The 14,476-nt window shown below is 37.1% G+C and overlaps 1 protein-coding gene and 1 pseudogene across 2 annotated transcripts; both read left to right on the forward strand.

Moving 5' to 3' along the window:
- The first annotated feature begins 367 nt into the window (after nucleotides 1–367).
- On the forward strand, nucleotides 368–2,869 carry LOC142517890 (uncharacterized). 2 transcript variants are annotated; one of them, XM_075620387.1, is made up of 5 exons: nucleotides 368–593; nucleotides 1,006–1,173; nucleotides 1,288–1,385; nucleotides 1,489–1,573; nucleotides 2,397–2,869. In XM_075620387.1, the coding sequence occupies exons 2-5, from the start codon at nucleotides 1,113–1,115 to the stop codon at nucleotides 2,594–2,596; spliced, it is 444 nt and encodes a 147-aa protein (XP_075476502.1). In that variant the 5' UTR covers nucleotides 368–593; nucleotides 1,006–1,112; the 3' UTR covers nucleotides 2,597–2,869. The 2 variants fall into 2 exon arrangements, with proteins under 2 accessions (XP_075476502.1, XP_075476503.1); XM_075620388.1 differs by lacking the exon at nucleotides 1,006–1,173.
- A 3,630-nt stretch (nucleotides 2,870–6,499) lies between these two features.
- LOC142518400 (COBRA-like protein 10) lies at nucleotides 6,500–12,630 on the forward strand (annotated as a pseudogene).
- Nucleotides 12,631–14,476: the final 1,846 nt, after the last annotated feature.

A 14,476-nucleotide genomic window follows, 5' to 3' on the forward strand; every position in this document is an offset into this window, starting at 1 on the left:
CCTCATTATTTTATAAAGTAAAATCTCCACTTGCATTGTTCTAAACAAAATCGCCAACTTGCATTGACATAAAGATTCTGCCAAAACAAAATAGATGTCCACTAAGAAAAATATATATTTGCTCAACCTAATATAATATAATTGTTTTACATGGTATGTACCATTTATTATTAGATGTAAAAATATATTATGTAAAATCACTGATAATTTCAAAGGACCTCATCAATTTTCGAGCATTATCTTCACATCAGAATTAATGCTCCACAAATATTTCGTTTCATAATTATTTTAATTATGAAATGTCCTTACCACCTTAATTAATCGAAAGCTTCAACCATCCAAAGCTTTTTCTGTTTTTTTTTTTCAGTTTCGTGCCCACATATTCTTTTTGATGTTCGTGGTTGGATTCTTGCTTCTCCATCCCGTCACTGAAGAACTCTTAATCCAATTTGGTCTGCATGTCTGCTTATTGTAACATGTGGAAGCCAACAGCGTTCGAAGATGTGTGGGGGTTTGAGGCAGGGGGACTGGAGATGAAGCTTCTCTTTTTAATCTCCATTCTCTCTGTGTAATTTAGGCTCTTCACTGTAAAGGTACGTACATACTCTTTCTCTTTTCCTTTTCCTTTCTCTCACTTTGTACTCTTGAAAAAGGTATTGTTGCTTCTATTGCAAATGCAGATGTCGAAATGATTAAAATCCGTATAATTTCATGTACATTTATCGCTCTTTTCTAACGTGGATGCCAAAAAGATTATATTTTTGTTCAATTTCATTCGCATTTATTATCTTTAATTTTGTTTATTGTATAATTACGTGGCCTATGGTTGTTTAGATGCTTTTCTTGTGAGATGGTCTTTCAATTTCAGGAAGTTAAATCACCCATGCACCTTCTTTGATGCCGAAATTCTTTTATTTTTTACCTTTCAAGATTTGGGATGTTAGGACGGAGATTTGTTTAATGAGTGACTTTAACCCTATAATAATGCCTTTGCTCTTGTGATAGGCAAAGCGACACCTTTTTACGTTTTGCTGGTGTTTTCTTCCACATTGTGCTTCATATATCCTAGAAAAGGGTAGCTGGAATTGTATTAGTCCGGTACAGTTTCCCCAATGGGAACAAAAATGAAAGGGATCTATAAAGGATTCATGTATACTCTGTCTCAAATCTTTGGTAATTGCCCTTTTCTAATGTTGCCGTTGATTTTCCCCATGTATGATTTCCTTCATGTTTTGAAGTTCTGTGTTGATTTTTTGGGGCTAAATTCAAAATTCTTGATTCTTGTAGTTGTAAAAGAGCGTGAAATGGAGATTGGGACTCCAACAGATGTTAAGCATGTGGCACACATTGGTTGGGATGGCCCTTCCGAAAGTGCCCCCAGTTGGGTATGTTTATTTTGTACCAGTTTTTAATTTGATTTGGTTACCTACTGTCCTTTAATGATCTTTAACCACTTACTGAATCCGTTCTTGTTTTGTGTTAATGTAGATGAATGAATTTAGGACAACAGCTGATTTCACAGCAACGTCGATCGGTAATTCTGGTTCTGCGCTTTCTCCGTGGTCGTCCCATGGTCGGTTCATGCATCTCAAACGAATTTTCTTTTTTCCTCTATATTGAAGTTTCATTTTCTTATTTTTTTTTTAAGATTCATAATTGATCATAGCAATTCATAAGCCTTTATTACCTCCAACTTAATGTTAGAACCACGTATAGACAGTGACCAGTAAAGGAACTCAAGAAAGGATGATTCGTCCAATGATTGTAATATCACGTTCTTGTATCTTTCAGAAAATATAATTTTTGCCTGAAAATGATAAGCATGCTCTGCATATTTTTGTATTTTTCTAATGATTTGTAAGATATAAATCAATAAGATTCCTAGACACGTGTCGGGGGGGGGGGGGGGGGGGGGGGGGGTGAATTTTGGCTCATTTCTCGTGATATTCGAGTAAATTGTAGGATGCATCTAACCGAAGGGACTATAATAAATTTGGTTTCTGTGCACTGGTAGACTTGCAGCTGCACGGTGAACGGGTTTCCTAGAACACTGGGAATATGTAATCACAAGGCATGTAGATTTAAACATATTATTGAATCAATGCATCATTACTTTGGCAACCATTGACTCTGCTCTGATAACCCAACTATATGTTAAAATTTCCTTACTGTCTCAAGAATTCTTTGGTAACTTTACAGTGGATAGATCAGTCACTGTATCAAAACCTATTGCTACCTCACGAAGAGTGAATAAAAATGTGAATAACATCGGCATTTTTTTCTCTCATTTGCGTTCTCATCATGTTGCTTTTATAGATGTTTTGAGGTGATGAAAAGGTGATGAAGGATCTTAGCAGCTTCTTATTCATAATTTTGTCTCTCTTTTTTATGAACAGATTATGGAGAATCCATGCAACAATCAGGATCCGACATGAATGTTTCTAGTATAAAGAAAAAGCAGAAAAGGAAGAAATCTAAGTCAACTTCCTCCCCTAAGTCTAATTCTTCTTTGTCATCAAGGTCATCACGAGTAGCAAAATCAAAATCCAAATTTGTCGAAGGCAGTTCACAACCAGCTAACATTGAAGTGGCGTAGTAGAAGTATGAATTCAAATGCTCCTTAAAGTTCTCGGAAGTCCTCTTTTTATACTGGAACATCCTATGCGGCAGCTGCGAGGGATCAGAGGGGCTGGAGATATAATGCAAAAGAGTTGTATCTAATGTTCAAATGTGATAATGACTTGGGAAGCTGGATATTTCTTTCTTCCTTTTGTTTTCTTTTCCTCTCGGTGTAAAGAGTCGAAGGTAGCTGGTGTAACTTACTGTATTTGAATGATGCGAGGAATTCTAGAAGCAATTATTTGGTTTTTCCTTTTATTAATGATGATGTTATTCCACTTTTGATACCTAGTCCTAAAAAATATTCTTTTTATCAGCGATTTCCAATCTTAAATTGCGACTAGTTAGTTATTCACATTTAATATCTTTCGAAGATTCAGGCAACAGAAACATGATACATGATTACGAGATCTGTGAACTTTTTCGTGGGCACTACAGTATTTTTTTCTCTAACAGAGAGACAGACGTTGTAGTTGGTACAACTACTTTTCTAATATTCAGTTAAAGTAGTGGAGGAGATTTTACCTGGCCAATTCCTTCACTGAGTCCAAAACCATGAAACATCGTTACCTTCTTTTTTTCTGACACAGATTAAATATTCATCCAAGTAAAGCTTACAAAGGTTCTGAAGCACCAAAACTCAGATGAACCAACTACAATAGTCCAAAGTCGAACGAGAAAAAATCATCTTTGAAATGGTCTTGAGATTGGTAATCTTGTACAGTTTCTTGAATTTCTTTCTAGTACAGATTATGATGATGGAAATAAGCCACCTCCAGAACAAAATAATTGCAACGGGATCTTTCTCACAGACTTTCGTCTCTCGAACAAGGGAGTATCCCTACATAAAGAATGCTAGTGCTCAACCTTGGGCCTTCAAGTCCACGGCAACGATGCTGAATGCGGGCATGGACGAGCTCAAAGGCTGGAAAATATTCATTCGGTTTCAGAATCGAGAGATTTTAGTGTCTGCTACCAATGTTATTCTTGAAGATGGAGATGGATTCCCTGCTCCTGTGGGGAATGGAACTACACTTTCTGGTTATCCCCAGACAGATTTGAAAAACTCGATGGAAACAGCAGGAGATTTGAGCCAAATTAAGACTCGGGTTGAATTAACTGGAACTCAATTTGGGATTAGGCCACCGGGATATCCAATGCCACGAACTATCAAGCTTGTAAATTGATGAATACCGGGTGAATCGATTAAGAGTTTGGTGAGCGATTCACCGGGTCGAGTTGATGAGCTGGATATGATTGTTCGGACACATGGACCTGCACTTTCAAGAGAGAAAGAATGTTAATAGGCGTCGGAAGATTTTCCAGCATGATCATTCGGACGCTCAAATCACGGTTATAGGGAGAATTTTGTAATAAATGTTGCAGGCAATATGTAAATGAATGAATCACTTAATATTAAAACAAATCTCGTATTTATAAAAAGAAAGTCAATGATTACTTGTTTTCAGTGTCCACATATTAATTATGGCAAGATAGTTGCTCATATCTTGCTTTTCTGATACGCAACTGTCCTTTCCCTTTGTCAAATATATGCGATTTTGACAGTAATGATTACTAAGATAAGATATCACATACTTGTGCACTTGAGTGAGGTGTTATTATCGAGGTAACCTGGGTAGAAAGCTATCACCCGAGAACTCGTCTGGAACCTCGGGCTTCTGGTAGCCCAAGGAGATGATGTCTCGAGCATTCATTTGCTAGTGTTAGAGTAGATGCCCTGCAAGCCAACGGTTGGCTAGGGAATTTATTGACTCAAGTGTAATAAACAATCTTTATTTTAATTTAACTTTTTATGGTCTTGTTATACTTTATCTGTATACCCATGCAAACAGCATAGATAAAGTCCTTGATTATGCTTTAATACAAATGAATCGTAATTCGATGTTGAAACTGATTTGTAAACACTGCATATTCTAAATTCGTTCCTAGTCGATTCAGCCGCCTAAAACAGAGATAAAGGCCGCTTGAGCTCGAGACTAGCATCTGTGATGTTGTGTACTGCGTTTCTTGGTAAGGGCATAGAGATGTCCAAACATGCAGATGGGTAGTCATATGATGATTATACCAAACAACCCTCCATCGGACTTTCCAAGTGGTTATCATTCATCGAGAGGATAAGTCCGTGGTTATGATTGTACACCATTAGTCCTTTCGACCCGGGACAACACTGAGGCTCTATATGCTAGGGCTGTGCTTTGACTCGTTTACCGGCTCCAGGAGAGTCATCAGGTGGCGAGGTTGGGTACAGTTGCGACACATATAGGAGCCAGTGCATTGTAGTCGGGGATTCACCGCTCATCTACGGGTGTGGATATCCTATGTGATCTGATGTAATAATAGTGCATTGAATCTCTGGCCAGAGTATGAGATGTACGTTGGAGAAGGAGTTCTCCAATAGTACACGCGATGCCACTATTATAGTTGTCACATAGTTATCGAATTATTATGCAACCCTCGATGAACTAATGGTTGCAGATTCGATCGGGATATATGAGATGAAGGGACCGTACTGTACGTTAATCATAATCTACTGGTTCTTGCAGGCACTATGAGTGATACCTAGGGGGTCATGGGGCGATGCTACTAGACGCTCTTACCATGATCCGATGAGTGCAATCAGAAATGAGTTCTGACATTCTCATGATCAATTGTTGATACATAGAATGTGGCAAATTAAGGGTAAGCCCGAATAAAGGATTATGTCCTGAATCACAAGGAGTTGTGAACCCACGGCTAGCTGTATCCCTGAACCATTGAGGGTCACACAAGCACTGGATCGTTTGTTCCCGTTGAGAGAATAAATTCAAGGAGTTGAATTTATATTATGAGATAATAAATTCAAGGAGTTGAATTTATATAAAATATTGAGAGAATAAATTCAAGGAGTTGAATTTATATTATAATATAGTAAATTCAAGGAGTTGAATTTGTGATATAGTAAATTCAAGAAGTTGAATTTATGAAATTTGGAGAGAATAAATTCAAGGAGTTGAATTTATAAAATTTGATAATTTAATTTATTAAACTCAAAAGTTGGGTTTATTAAATATTAAATTTTGGAGGTGATAAATTCAAGGAGTTGAATTTATAATTTAAATATTAAATTCAAATGTTGAATTTATAATTAATTTAATTTATTAAACTTAAAAGTTGAGTTTATTAAATATTAAATTAAATATAATGAGAATATGTTTAATGGGCTTGTAGGAGTACAAGTCCAACATATTAAATAATTAAAGTTATTAATGGACTTTGATTAATTGATTAAACTAGTTGGACTAGCCCAATTAATTAATCAAGCACATTAATGTTAATTATGGAATTTAGGTCAAGGCTATTGTTTTTAGAAAAAAAAAAGGAAAAATTGACCTAGCCTCCAAGTCTCCCAATTGGTGATTCACGTGAATGGCAATATCAAAAATTCCTCCAAAATATTTTTGGCCATTTTTGAAAAGAAAAAAAGGTTTGAGCCGTCTCTCGTTTTCAATCTCTACGCAAAAGTTCTTCTAAATTTCTAGTGCAATTTAGAAGAGGAACAAATATTCCAGTCGTGGACCGGATTAGGAGATCGAAAAAAGTTCGTAGGGAATCAACAAGAGCTAATCCGTTTATACCGGATTAGTTGGAGTCCAGTGATTTATTCACAAAAGGTATAACTTTTAACACCCTATGAATGTTTATGATAAAATCATACGAGCGCCCAAAGCAAAACTTATTTTGATTGTCAAAATAAACTAAAATTTTAAAACTTCCGCTGCGTTTGGGCGTGTAGAAAATCGAGATCCAACAGCTAGTCTATTATCGGATTAGCCCAAAACTTCTCATAACCTGATTCATTATCCGGGATCATCCAATACCCATGACCGGGACATCTCCGGGTATCATAAGTGATGGTTACATGTGTCATCCACCGAAATCTCGTAGTAAAAACCGAATCGATTCCTTTCAGATATCTGCATTTTTTGCTTGCATTTTACCTTTTCCTGTAACTTAACAGCAACAACTGCTAGTTTGCTGTGGGAGGGATCCTAAGTTCAAGATCAAGAACACAGCAACCAAATACTTACCTCGTCAAAAAAGCGAACGGCTCTGTATCCTCCCGAAAAATGGACAATCCAGGGCATGCTTAATCCACATTACAAGTGGGTAACAATAAGAGTTGATGATGCAAAGTTCCCTGATCCAGGCGGGCTCCAGTCCACAACAGCAGCAATTGCAAGTTGGCAAGTTGTATGTAACATAACCCTACCCAAAACAAGACTGGCGCGGTGTTGTGTTTCTTACTCATCTTATTACAATGATTTTATAATTCCGTGCGACACATGCGCCTGCGGTCGTGAAAACACAGGAAAATGTAATCCAAATGCCCAAGCTCTGCTTGTTCCTCCAGAATCACTTATTGTTCCTTTCGCCAACAGAACAGAAAAAGCAGTAGGTTGGGCAACAATCTGTTAGGTGAGTTTTTAATGGAGGTGGGGTCCACGCGGAATTTAAAAATGTTTTCTCACATATCCCACATCGGAAAATCCTCAAAGTTGGTTCAAGAAATTTGTTATAAATTGAGCCTTCCTTGTTTGCTTTTAGTATCCCAAAATCAAAAGCTTTTCAACTTTGATAAAAAGAGAGTGCATAGAAAAAAAGAGTGTATTTTTTCTTGAGTTCGGGAATTCTCTTGTGTGAGTTAGAAAAATTATTTTTCTCGGTATACTCGGGTTTGGGAGTGTGAGGAATATTGAGTGTATTGGTGTATACACTTGTTGTAATATTTCTTCCAGTTATAAAAGTTGCAGTGCTCCGTGGACGTAGCCTATTTTGGGTGAACCACGTAAATCTTTGTGTTCTTGTTGATTATTTTATTCCGCAATTTTTTCGGCACTATATTATCATCGTAATCGGCATCACTTCGGGGTAATTTCCCAACAACTGGTATCAAAGCCTTGTTGTGAAACTTCTTAAAAATTCTGAGTATGCTCTGTGGTTGCAGCCTTGTCTGATCTTCCACATCAGAAAAGATTTTTTAGATTTTTTGCTAAGGCTAGAGAAGTGATGGCCGGAGATGATGGATCGGGACCGGGAATCAACAAGTTCGACGGAACAGATTTTTCGTTCTGGCGGTTACAGATAAGAGATTATATGTACAGTAAGAAGCTGCATCAACCTCGATCAGGAAAGAAACCGGAAAAGATGGAAGATGATGATTGGGAGCTCCTTGATCGACAGGTGTTAGGTGTAATACGATTGACCATAACGAAGAACGTGGCACATAACGTGGTGGAGGCAAAAACAACGGAGGAGATGATGTCCATTTTTTCGGACATGTTCGAAAAAGCCATCGGCAAATAATAAAGTTCATCTCATGAAGAAGTTATTTAACTTGAAGATGAGAGAGGATGCATCGGTGACTAAACACATAAATGAATTCAACACGATTGTCTCTCAGCTGACATCGGTGGACATCAAATTTGATGATGAAATTCGGGCACTTATTCTTCTGGCGTCTTTACCAGACATTTGGGAACCGATGCGGGCAGCGGTTAGCAACTCTGTTGGAAAAGGAAAACTACAACAAAATGATGTTAGAGATCAAATCCTTGCTGAAGAAGTTCGCAGGAAAGACTCGGGTGAAGCAACATCATCGAGATCTGCTCTAAATCTTGATAACAGAGGAAGAGGCAGGAATGGTGAAAGGAGTTCAAACCGATGGCGCGGTAGATCCAAATCAAGAAATGGAAAAGACAAAAACATCCTTGAAAAGATTATGAAGTGCTGGAGCTGTGGTGAGACTGGTCACCTGAAAAAGAACTGCAGATCAACGAAGAATAATGCCAATGCTGTCACTGAGGAAGTACATGATGCTCTGCTATTATCCATGGAAAGCCCTGTTGATTCTTGGGTTATGGACTCGGGAGCTTCGTTTCATACCACTGGTGATCGCGATGTATTTGATAATTACATCGCTGGCGATTACGGAAAAGTTTTCCTGGCCGATGGAAAACCCTTGGAAATTGTTGGTATGGGTGATGTACGGATGAAGATGTCAAATGGATCTGTCTGGAAAATCAACAAAGTCAGGCATGTACCAAAATTGACACGCAATCTGATCTCAGTGGGACAGCTCGATGATGAAGGCCACAATGTGACCTTCGGTGATGGTTCCTGGAAAGTGAACAAAGGAGCCATGATCGTTGCTCGAGGAAAGAAAACTGGAACACTGTATATGACTTCCAGTTGCAGAGACACATTAGCAGCTGTGGATGCTGGAGCCAATTCAAGTCTATGACATTATAGACTTAGGACATATGAGTGAAAAGAGAATGAAGATGTTGGTGTCAAAAGGAAAGCTACCAGAATTAAATACTGTTGAACACCAACTATGTGAAAGTTGTATCTTTGGAAAGCAGAAGAAGGTGAGTTTTTTAAAAGGTGGTAGAGAACCGAAAGCAGCAAAGTTGGAGCTGGTTCATACTGATGTATGAGGACCATCTCCTGTGACATCCCTTGGAGGTTCGAGATACTATGTCACATTCATTGACGATTCGAGTAGAAAAGTTTGGGTTTATTTTCTGAAAAATAAATATGATGTTTACGAGACCTTTAAAAGGTGGAAAGCCATGGTGGAAAATGAGACCAACTTGAAGGTGAAGTGCTTACGATCTGATAATGCTGGAGAATATGAAGATGATGAGTTCAAGAAATATTGTGCACAGAACGGGATCAAGATGGAGAAAACCATTCCTGGTACACCTCAACAGAATGGTGTAGCTGAAAGGATGAACATGACCTTGAATGAACGCGCAAGGAGCATGAGATTGCATTCTGGATTGCCAAAATCATTCTGGGCTGATGCTGTTAACACTGCAGCATATCTGATCAACAGAGGACCTTCGATACCGCTTGACTGCAGAATACCCGATGAGGTATGGAGCGGCAAAGAAATAAACCTTTCTTTCTTGAAAGTGTTTGGATGTCTATCCTATGTTCATATTGATTCAGCAAGCAGAACAAAACTTGATCCGAAATCAAAGAAGTGCTTCTTTATTGGTTATGGAGATAATGAGTTTCGTTATCGTTTCTGGGATGACCAAAATCGGAAGATCATTCGGAGCAGGGATGTAATATTTAATGAGAAACTTCTGTACAAGGACAAGTCAGACATTGGAGCTGGAGATGAATGTCCTGAAGTCAAGAAGACTGATGAAGTGCCATTGACATATATTCCTGTGAATGAATCGAAAACCAGTAACCAGGAAGATGAAGAAGAAACTGTACAAGATGATGACCCACAAACTCCGGTGATTGAACTCAGAAGATCTTTGAGAACCATCAGACCACCTGAGAGATACTCCCCTGCACTTCACTATATTTTGCTGACAGACAAAGGTGAACCGGAGACCTATGAAGAGGCAATGCAAAATAATGATTCAACCAAGTGGGAGTTGGCCATGGAAGATGAGATGGATTCACTGTCATCCAATCAGACGTGGGAGTTGACAGAACTTCCGCAAGGCAAAAAGGCGTTACATAACAAGTGGGTGTACCGGTTAAAAGAAGAGCATGATGGTAGCAAGCGGTACAAGGCAAGACTTGTTGTAAAAGGCTTCCAACAACGGGAAGGAATTGATTACATCGAGATTTTCTCTCCGGTGGTTAAATTAACCACTATCAGGACAGTACTTGGACTAGTGGCGAAGGAAGACTTACATTTGGAGCAGTTGGATGTAAAGACTGTGTTTCTTCACGGTGACCTAGATGAAGAAATTTATATGAAGCAGCCACATGGCTTTGAAGTACGGGGAAAAGAGAGAATGGTGTGCAGACTTCAGAAGAGCTTGTACGGTCTCAAACAAGCTTCAAGACAGTGGTACAAGAAGTTTGATGGATTCATGAGTGAAAATGGTTTCCTAAGGTGTCAAGCTGATCACTGCTGTTATGTGAAAAGGTTTGACGGTTCTTATATCATACTACTGCTATATGTAGATGATATGCTGATAGCTGGAGCTTGTCTGGAAGAAATTGATAAACTCAAGAAAGATTTATCAAATGAATTTGCCATGAAGGATTTGGGTGCTGCAAAGCAAATCCTTGGAATGAGGATCTTTAGAGACCGGGTGAATGGATTCTTGAAGTTATCTCAAGAAGAGTACGTGAAAAAGGTGGCTTAGCAGATTTAATATGGATGAAGCTAAATCTGTGAGTACTCCTTTGGCTAGCCATTTCAAACTAACCAAAGCACAATCACCATCGACGGAGCAGGAGAAGGCTTATATGAATAAAGTTCCTTATACTTCTGCTGTCGGAAGCCTCATGTATGCAATGGTGTGTACAAGACCAGACACAGCACATGCAGTGGGAGTCGTGAGCAGGTTTATGAGTAATCCAGGAAAGCAACACTGGGAAGCAGTTAAGTGGATTCTCAGGTATTTGAAAGGTACTGCTAGTTGTTCTTTATGCTTCAGGAGGTCGAAATTGGGCTTACAGGGTTTTGTCGATGCCGATATGGGTGGTGACCTGGATGGCAGGAAAAGTACTACTGGATATGTGTTCACATTAGGTGGTACAGTTGTAAGCTGGGTGTCTAAGCTGCAAAAGATTGTTGCGCTTTCGACTACAGAGGCTGAGTATGTTGCAGTTACAGAAGCTAGCAAGGAGATGATATGGTTGAGATCCTTTCTGGAAGAATTGGGTCAGAAGCTTGAAGATAGCACGTTACACTGTGACACTCAGAGTGCTATTCATTTAGCAAAAAATCATGTTTATCATGCTAGGACAAAACATATACAGGTTAGGTACTATTTCATCAGATCGGTGCTGGAAGATGGAATCTTGATGCTGGAGAAGATTCCTGGAAGTAAGAATCCAGCCGATATGCTCACAAAGACAGTAACCATTGACAAACTGAAGTTGTGTTCAACTTCAGTCGGACTGCAAGTATAAATGGAGATATATGAGCTGCTGCAATGATGGTGTGAAGACATGATTGAAATCTAGTCTTCAAGTGGGAGAATTGTTAGGTGAGTTTTTAATGGAGGTGGGGCCCACGCGGAATTTAAAAATGTTTTCTCACATATCCCACATCGGAAAATCCTCAAAGTTGGTTCAAGAAATTTGTTATAAATTAAGCCTTCCTTGTTTGCTTTTAGTATCCCAAAATCAAAAGCTTTTCAGCTTTGATAAAAAGAGAGTGCATAGAAAAAAAGAGTGTATTTTTTCTTGAGTGCGGGAATTTTCTTGTGTGAGTTAGAGAAATTATTTTCTCGGTATACTCGGGTTTGGGAGTGTGAGGAATATTGAGTGTATTGGTGTATACACTTGTTGTAATATTTCTTCCAGTTATAAAAGTTGCAAGTGCTCCGTGGACGTAGCCTATTTTGGGTGAACCACGTAAATCTTTGTGTTCTTGTTGATTATTTTATTCCGCAATTTTTTCGGCACTATATTATCATCGTAATCGGCATCACTTCGGGGTAATTTCCCAACACAATCAAGCATATTCCTGTTCCTAGGCCGTTGCCTTGTCATGGCAACTGCCGGGTTAGCATAAACTGGCATGTTTCCACCAACTACAGGAAGGGATGGTCAGCCCGAATCACATTATTCAATTGGATGGAAATGAATTTCGAGGACTGGTTTGTGGCGGTTTAGTTGAAGAAATCAGGCCCTGGTTTTGAAAAAGCTTATTATTTTAATGGAACATTGCTTGAAGATTTGAACAACACCGTTTTCTTGACAGGCTTACCCCATCGGGGAGACAAATGGGTCAGATCCTGTGAAGGATCCGAGTATACCTGGTAAGCAGCAATCAGTGCTGACATTTACTAAGAACCGAATACGTGACATCGAGATTGTTGATAGTGATGGATTTCCTTAAATGGTGAGGAATGTGCGCTTCCCATGCAACTTCGAAGCGCAGATTCTAGGCTTTATCCTCCAAATTTCAAGTTTCTTCCCTCTCTTGCTTGCATTATATTTTTAGTGACAACAAATATATGATATGATAATTGACATAACTCGATGGATAAACCAGGCCGGGGACTGTAATATTGCCGCTTGCTTACTTCTGAGAGTTCATATTAAAAGAGTGAATATAATGTTAGATCTTACACAGAGCTGTGTATATTAAAAAATAAATTTTTGGTTAAGAATCAGACATTAGTCTTCTGAGTCACATGATACAGCTCAACTTCTACGACCATGTTTTAAGTTATGACTCAATATGCATGTGTCTACTGAGAATTAATACACTAATTTGCACATATTTTTTTTTAAATTTTAAGTAATTTACAACTAAAATGTTGATTTGATGTAGAAAAATGATGTCACACAAAAATTGTTGACGTGATGTGAAATCGATATCAATGACTAAAATTAAAAAATATATAAATTAATGGATTACAATAAGAAATTAACCGATAAAATGTTAAAAATAAAAATTACGTAAGTTATATCGTAAAAACATATATATATATTTTTAAAAAAACCTATATATAATAAATTACTCTAATGCCTAAAATATGTTTCAATCCATTATTGAGGCATGTAAGGTCGGTGAAATGAATGACAAAACAACGTGGGGGTAAAATAATGATAATAAAATTCATCAATCAATTATTGGACAAAAGTTTTTTTTTTTTTTTTGGGGAGGATGGGCTTTATGTTGATTAAACTATAAATTTGTCGAAATCGTATATGGTCTATTCATCTACTATCATAAAATTCTTTTATATGTGTTAAGCATCAAGTGATGAATAATTTTATTTCTTAACAAAATATTATAAAACCGACCATATAACCGAACCGTATTACAAAAAAACGGACCGAACCGTAATAAAATGATTTGGTTTTGGACCATATATATTCAAAACCGAAAACCGAAAAACCGAACCGTTGTAGAGAAAAACCGGACCGAACCGACCGACGCCCACCCCTTACAAATAACTGAATTAATAAAAACGAAGAGTAAATGATATGTGCTTAATTCCTAGTTAATGTCCAATATCTATGTGTACAGACCCTAATTATGTACAGATAAATCATAATTTCTTCTTCTTCATTTATTTTTAAGCACATGATATTAATCATAGGAATTTCGGAAAGATCTATTTGTACATATATGTTATAAAAGTTGTTTGTATCTTTTATTTTTATATATTATTAATTTAACATTTATAAAGATTTAATAGTTATAGAATGGTACGAATCATAGATGATGGAATGATTTTGAAAATGAAAAAAATAACTTAGGTGAAAAAATAAAATGTTATTATCAATTTATGGATATCATTTCAAAATATTAATTTAAAAATAAATTAAGAACTTTGAATACAGATTACAAAACTTGATAAGTGGTGTACTAAATCGTAAAACCAATTCGAAACCAAAATACCGAAATCATGGCAATGCAATCTGAAAGTTTTCTAATTGAATGCATTCTTATGATCTCAAAATCGAGAGAAAGATGTAAACAATCAGGCAAAAAGCAGGGATTATTGCTGTGTAGCATAAACTAACTCGTAATTTTTTATTCGTTTCGATTTCGATTAATTAGATTTATATAATGATATAAACTTCGATTTCATTTTGTAAAACTAATATTTAACTCATGCGATGCACGGGATGATATTATTAAAAATCAATGAAAAATGAATAGATATTTAAATTGAAAAAAATAATGCAATTATAAAAAATAAAAATAATTTTTTCGCTAATTTTAAAAAACTTTTTTAAATACAACGCACGTCGATTAATTTTTTTGGCTAATATTCACTCTCATATATCAAAATTTTAGATTGTGTTAGCCTAAGTCAATGACATGATGCTTATCGTGTTTAGTGTATTG

The sequence above is a fragment of the Primulina tabacum genome, chromosome 11 (genome assembly GCF_025594145.1).
Source record: "Primulina tabacum isolate GXHZ01 chromosome 11, ASM2559414v2, whole genome shotgun sequence".
NCBI classification, from domain to species: domain Eukaryota; kingdom Viridiplantae; phylum Streptophyta; class Magnoliopsida; order Lamiales; family Gesneriaceae; genus Primulina; species Primulina tabacum.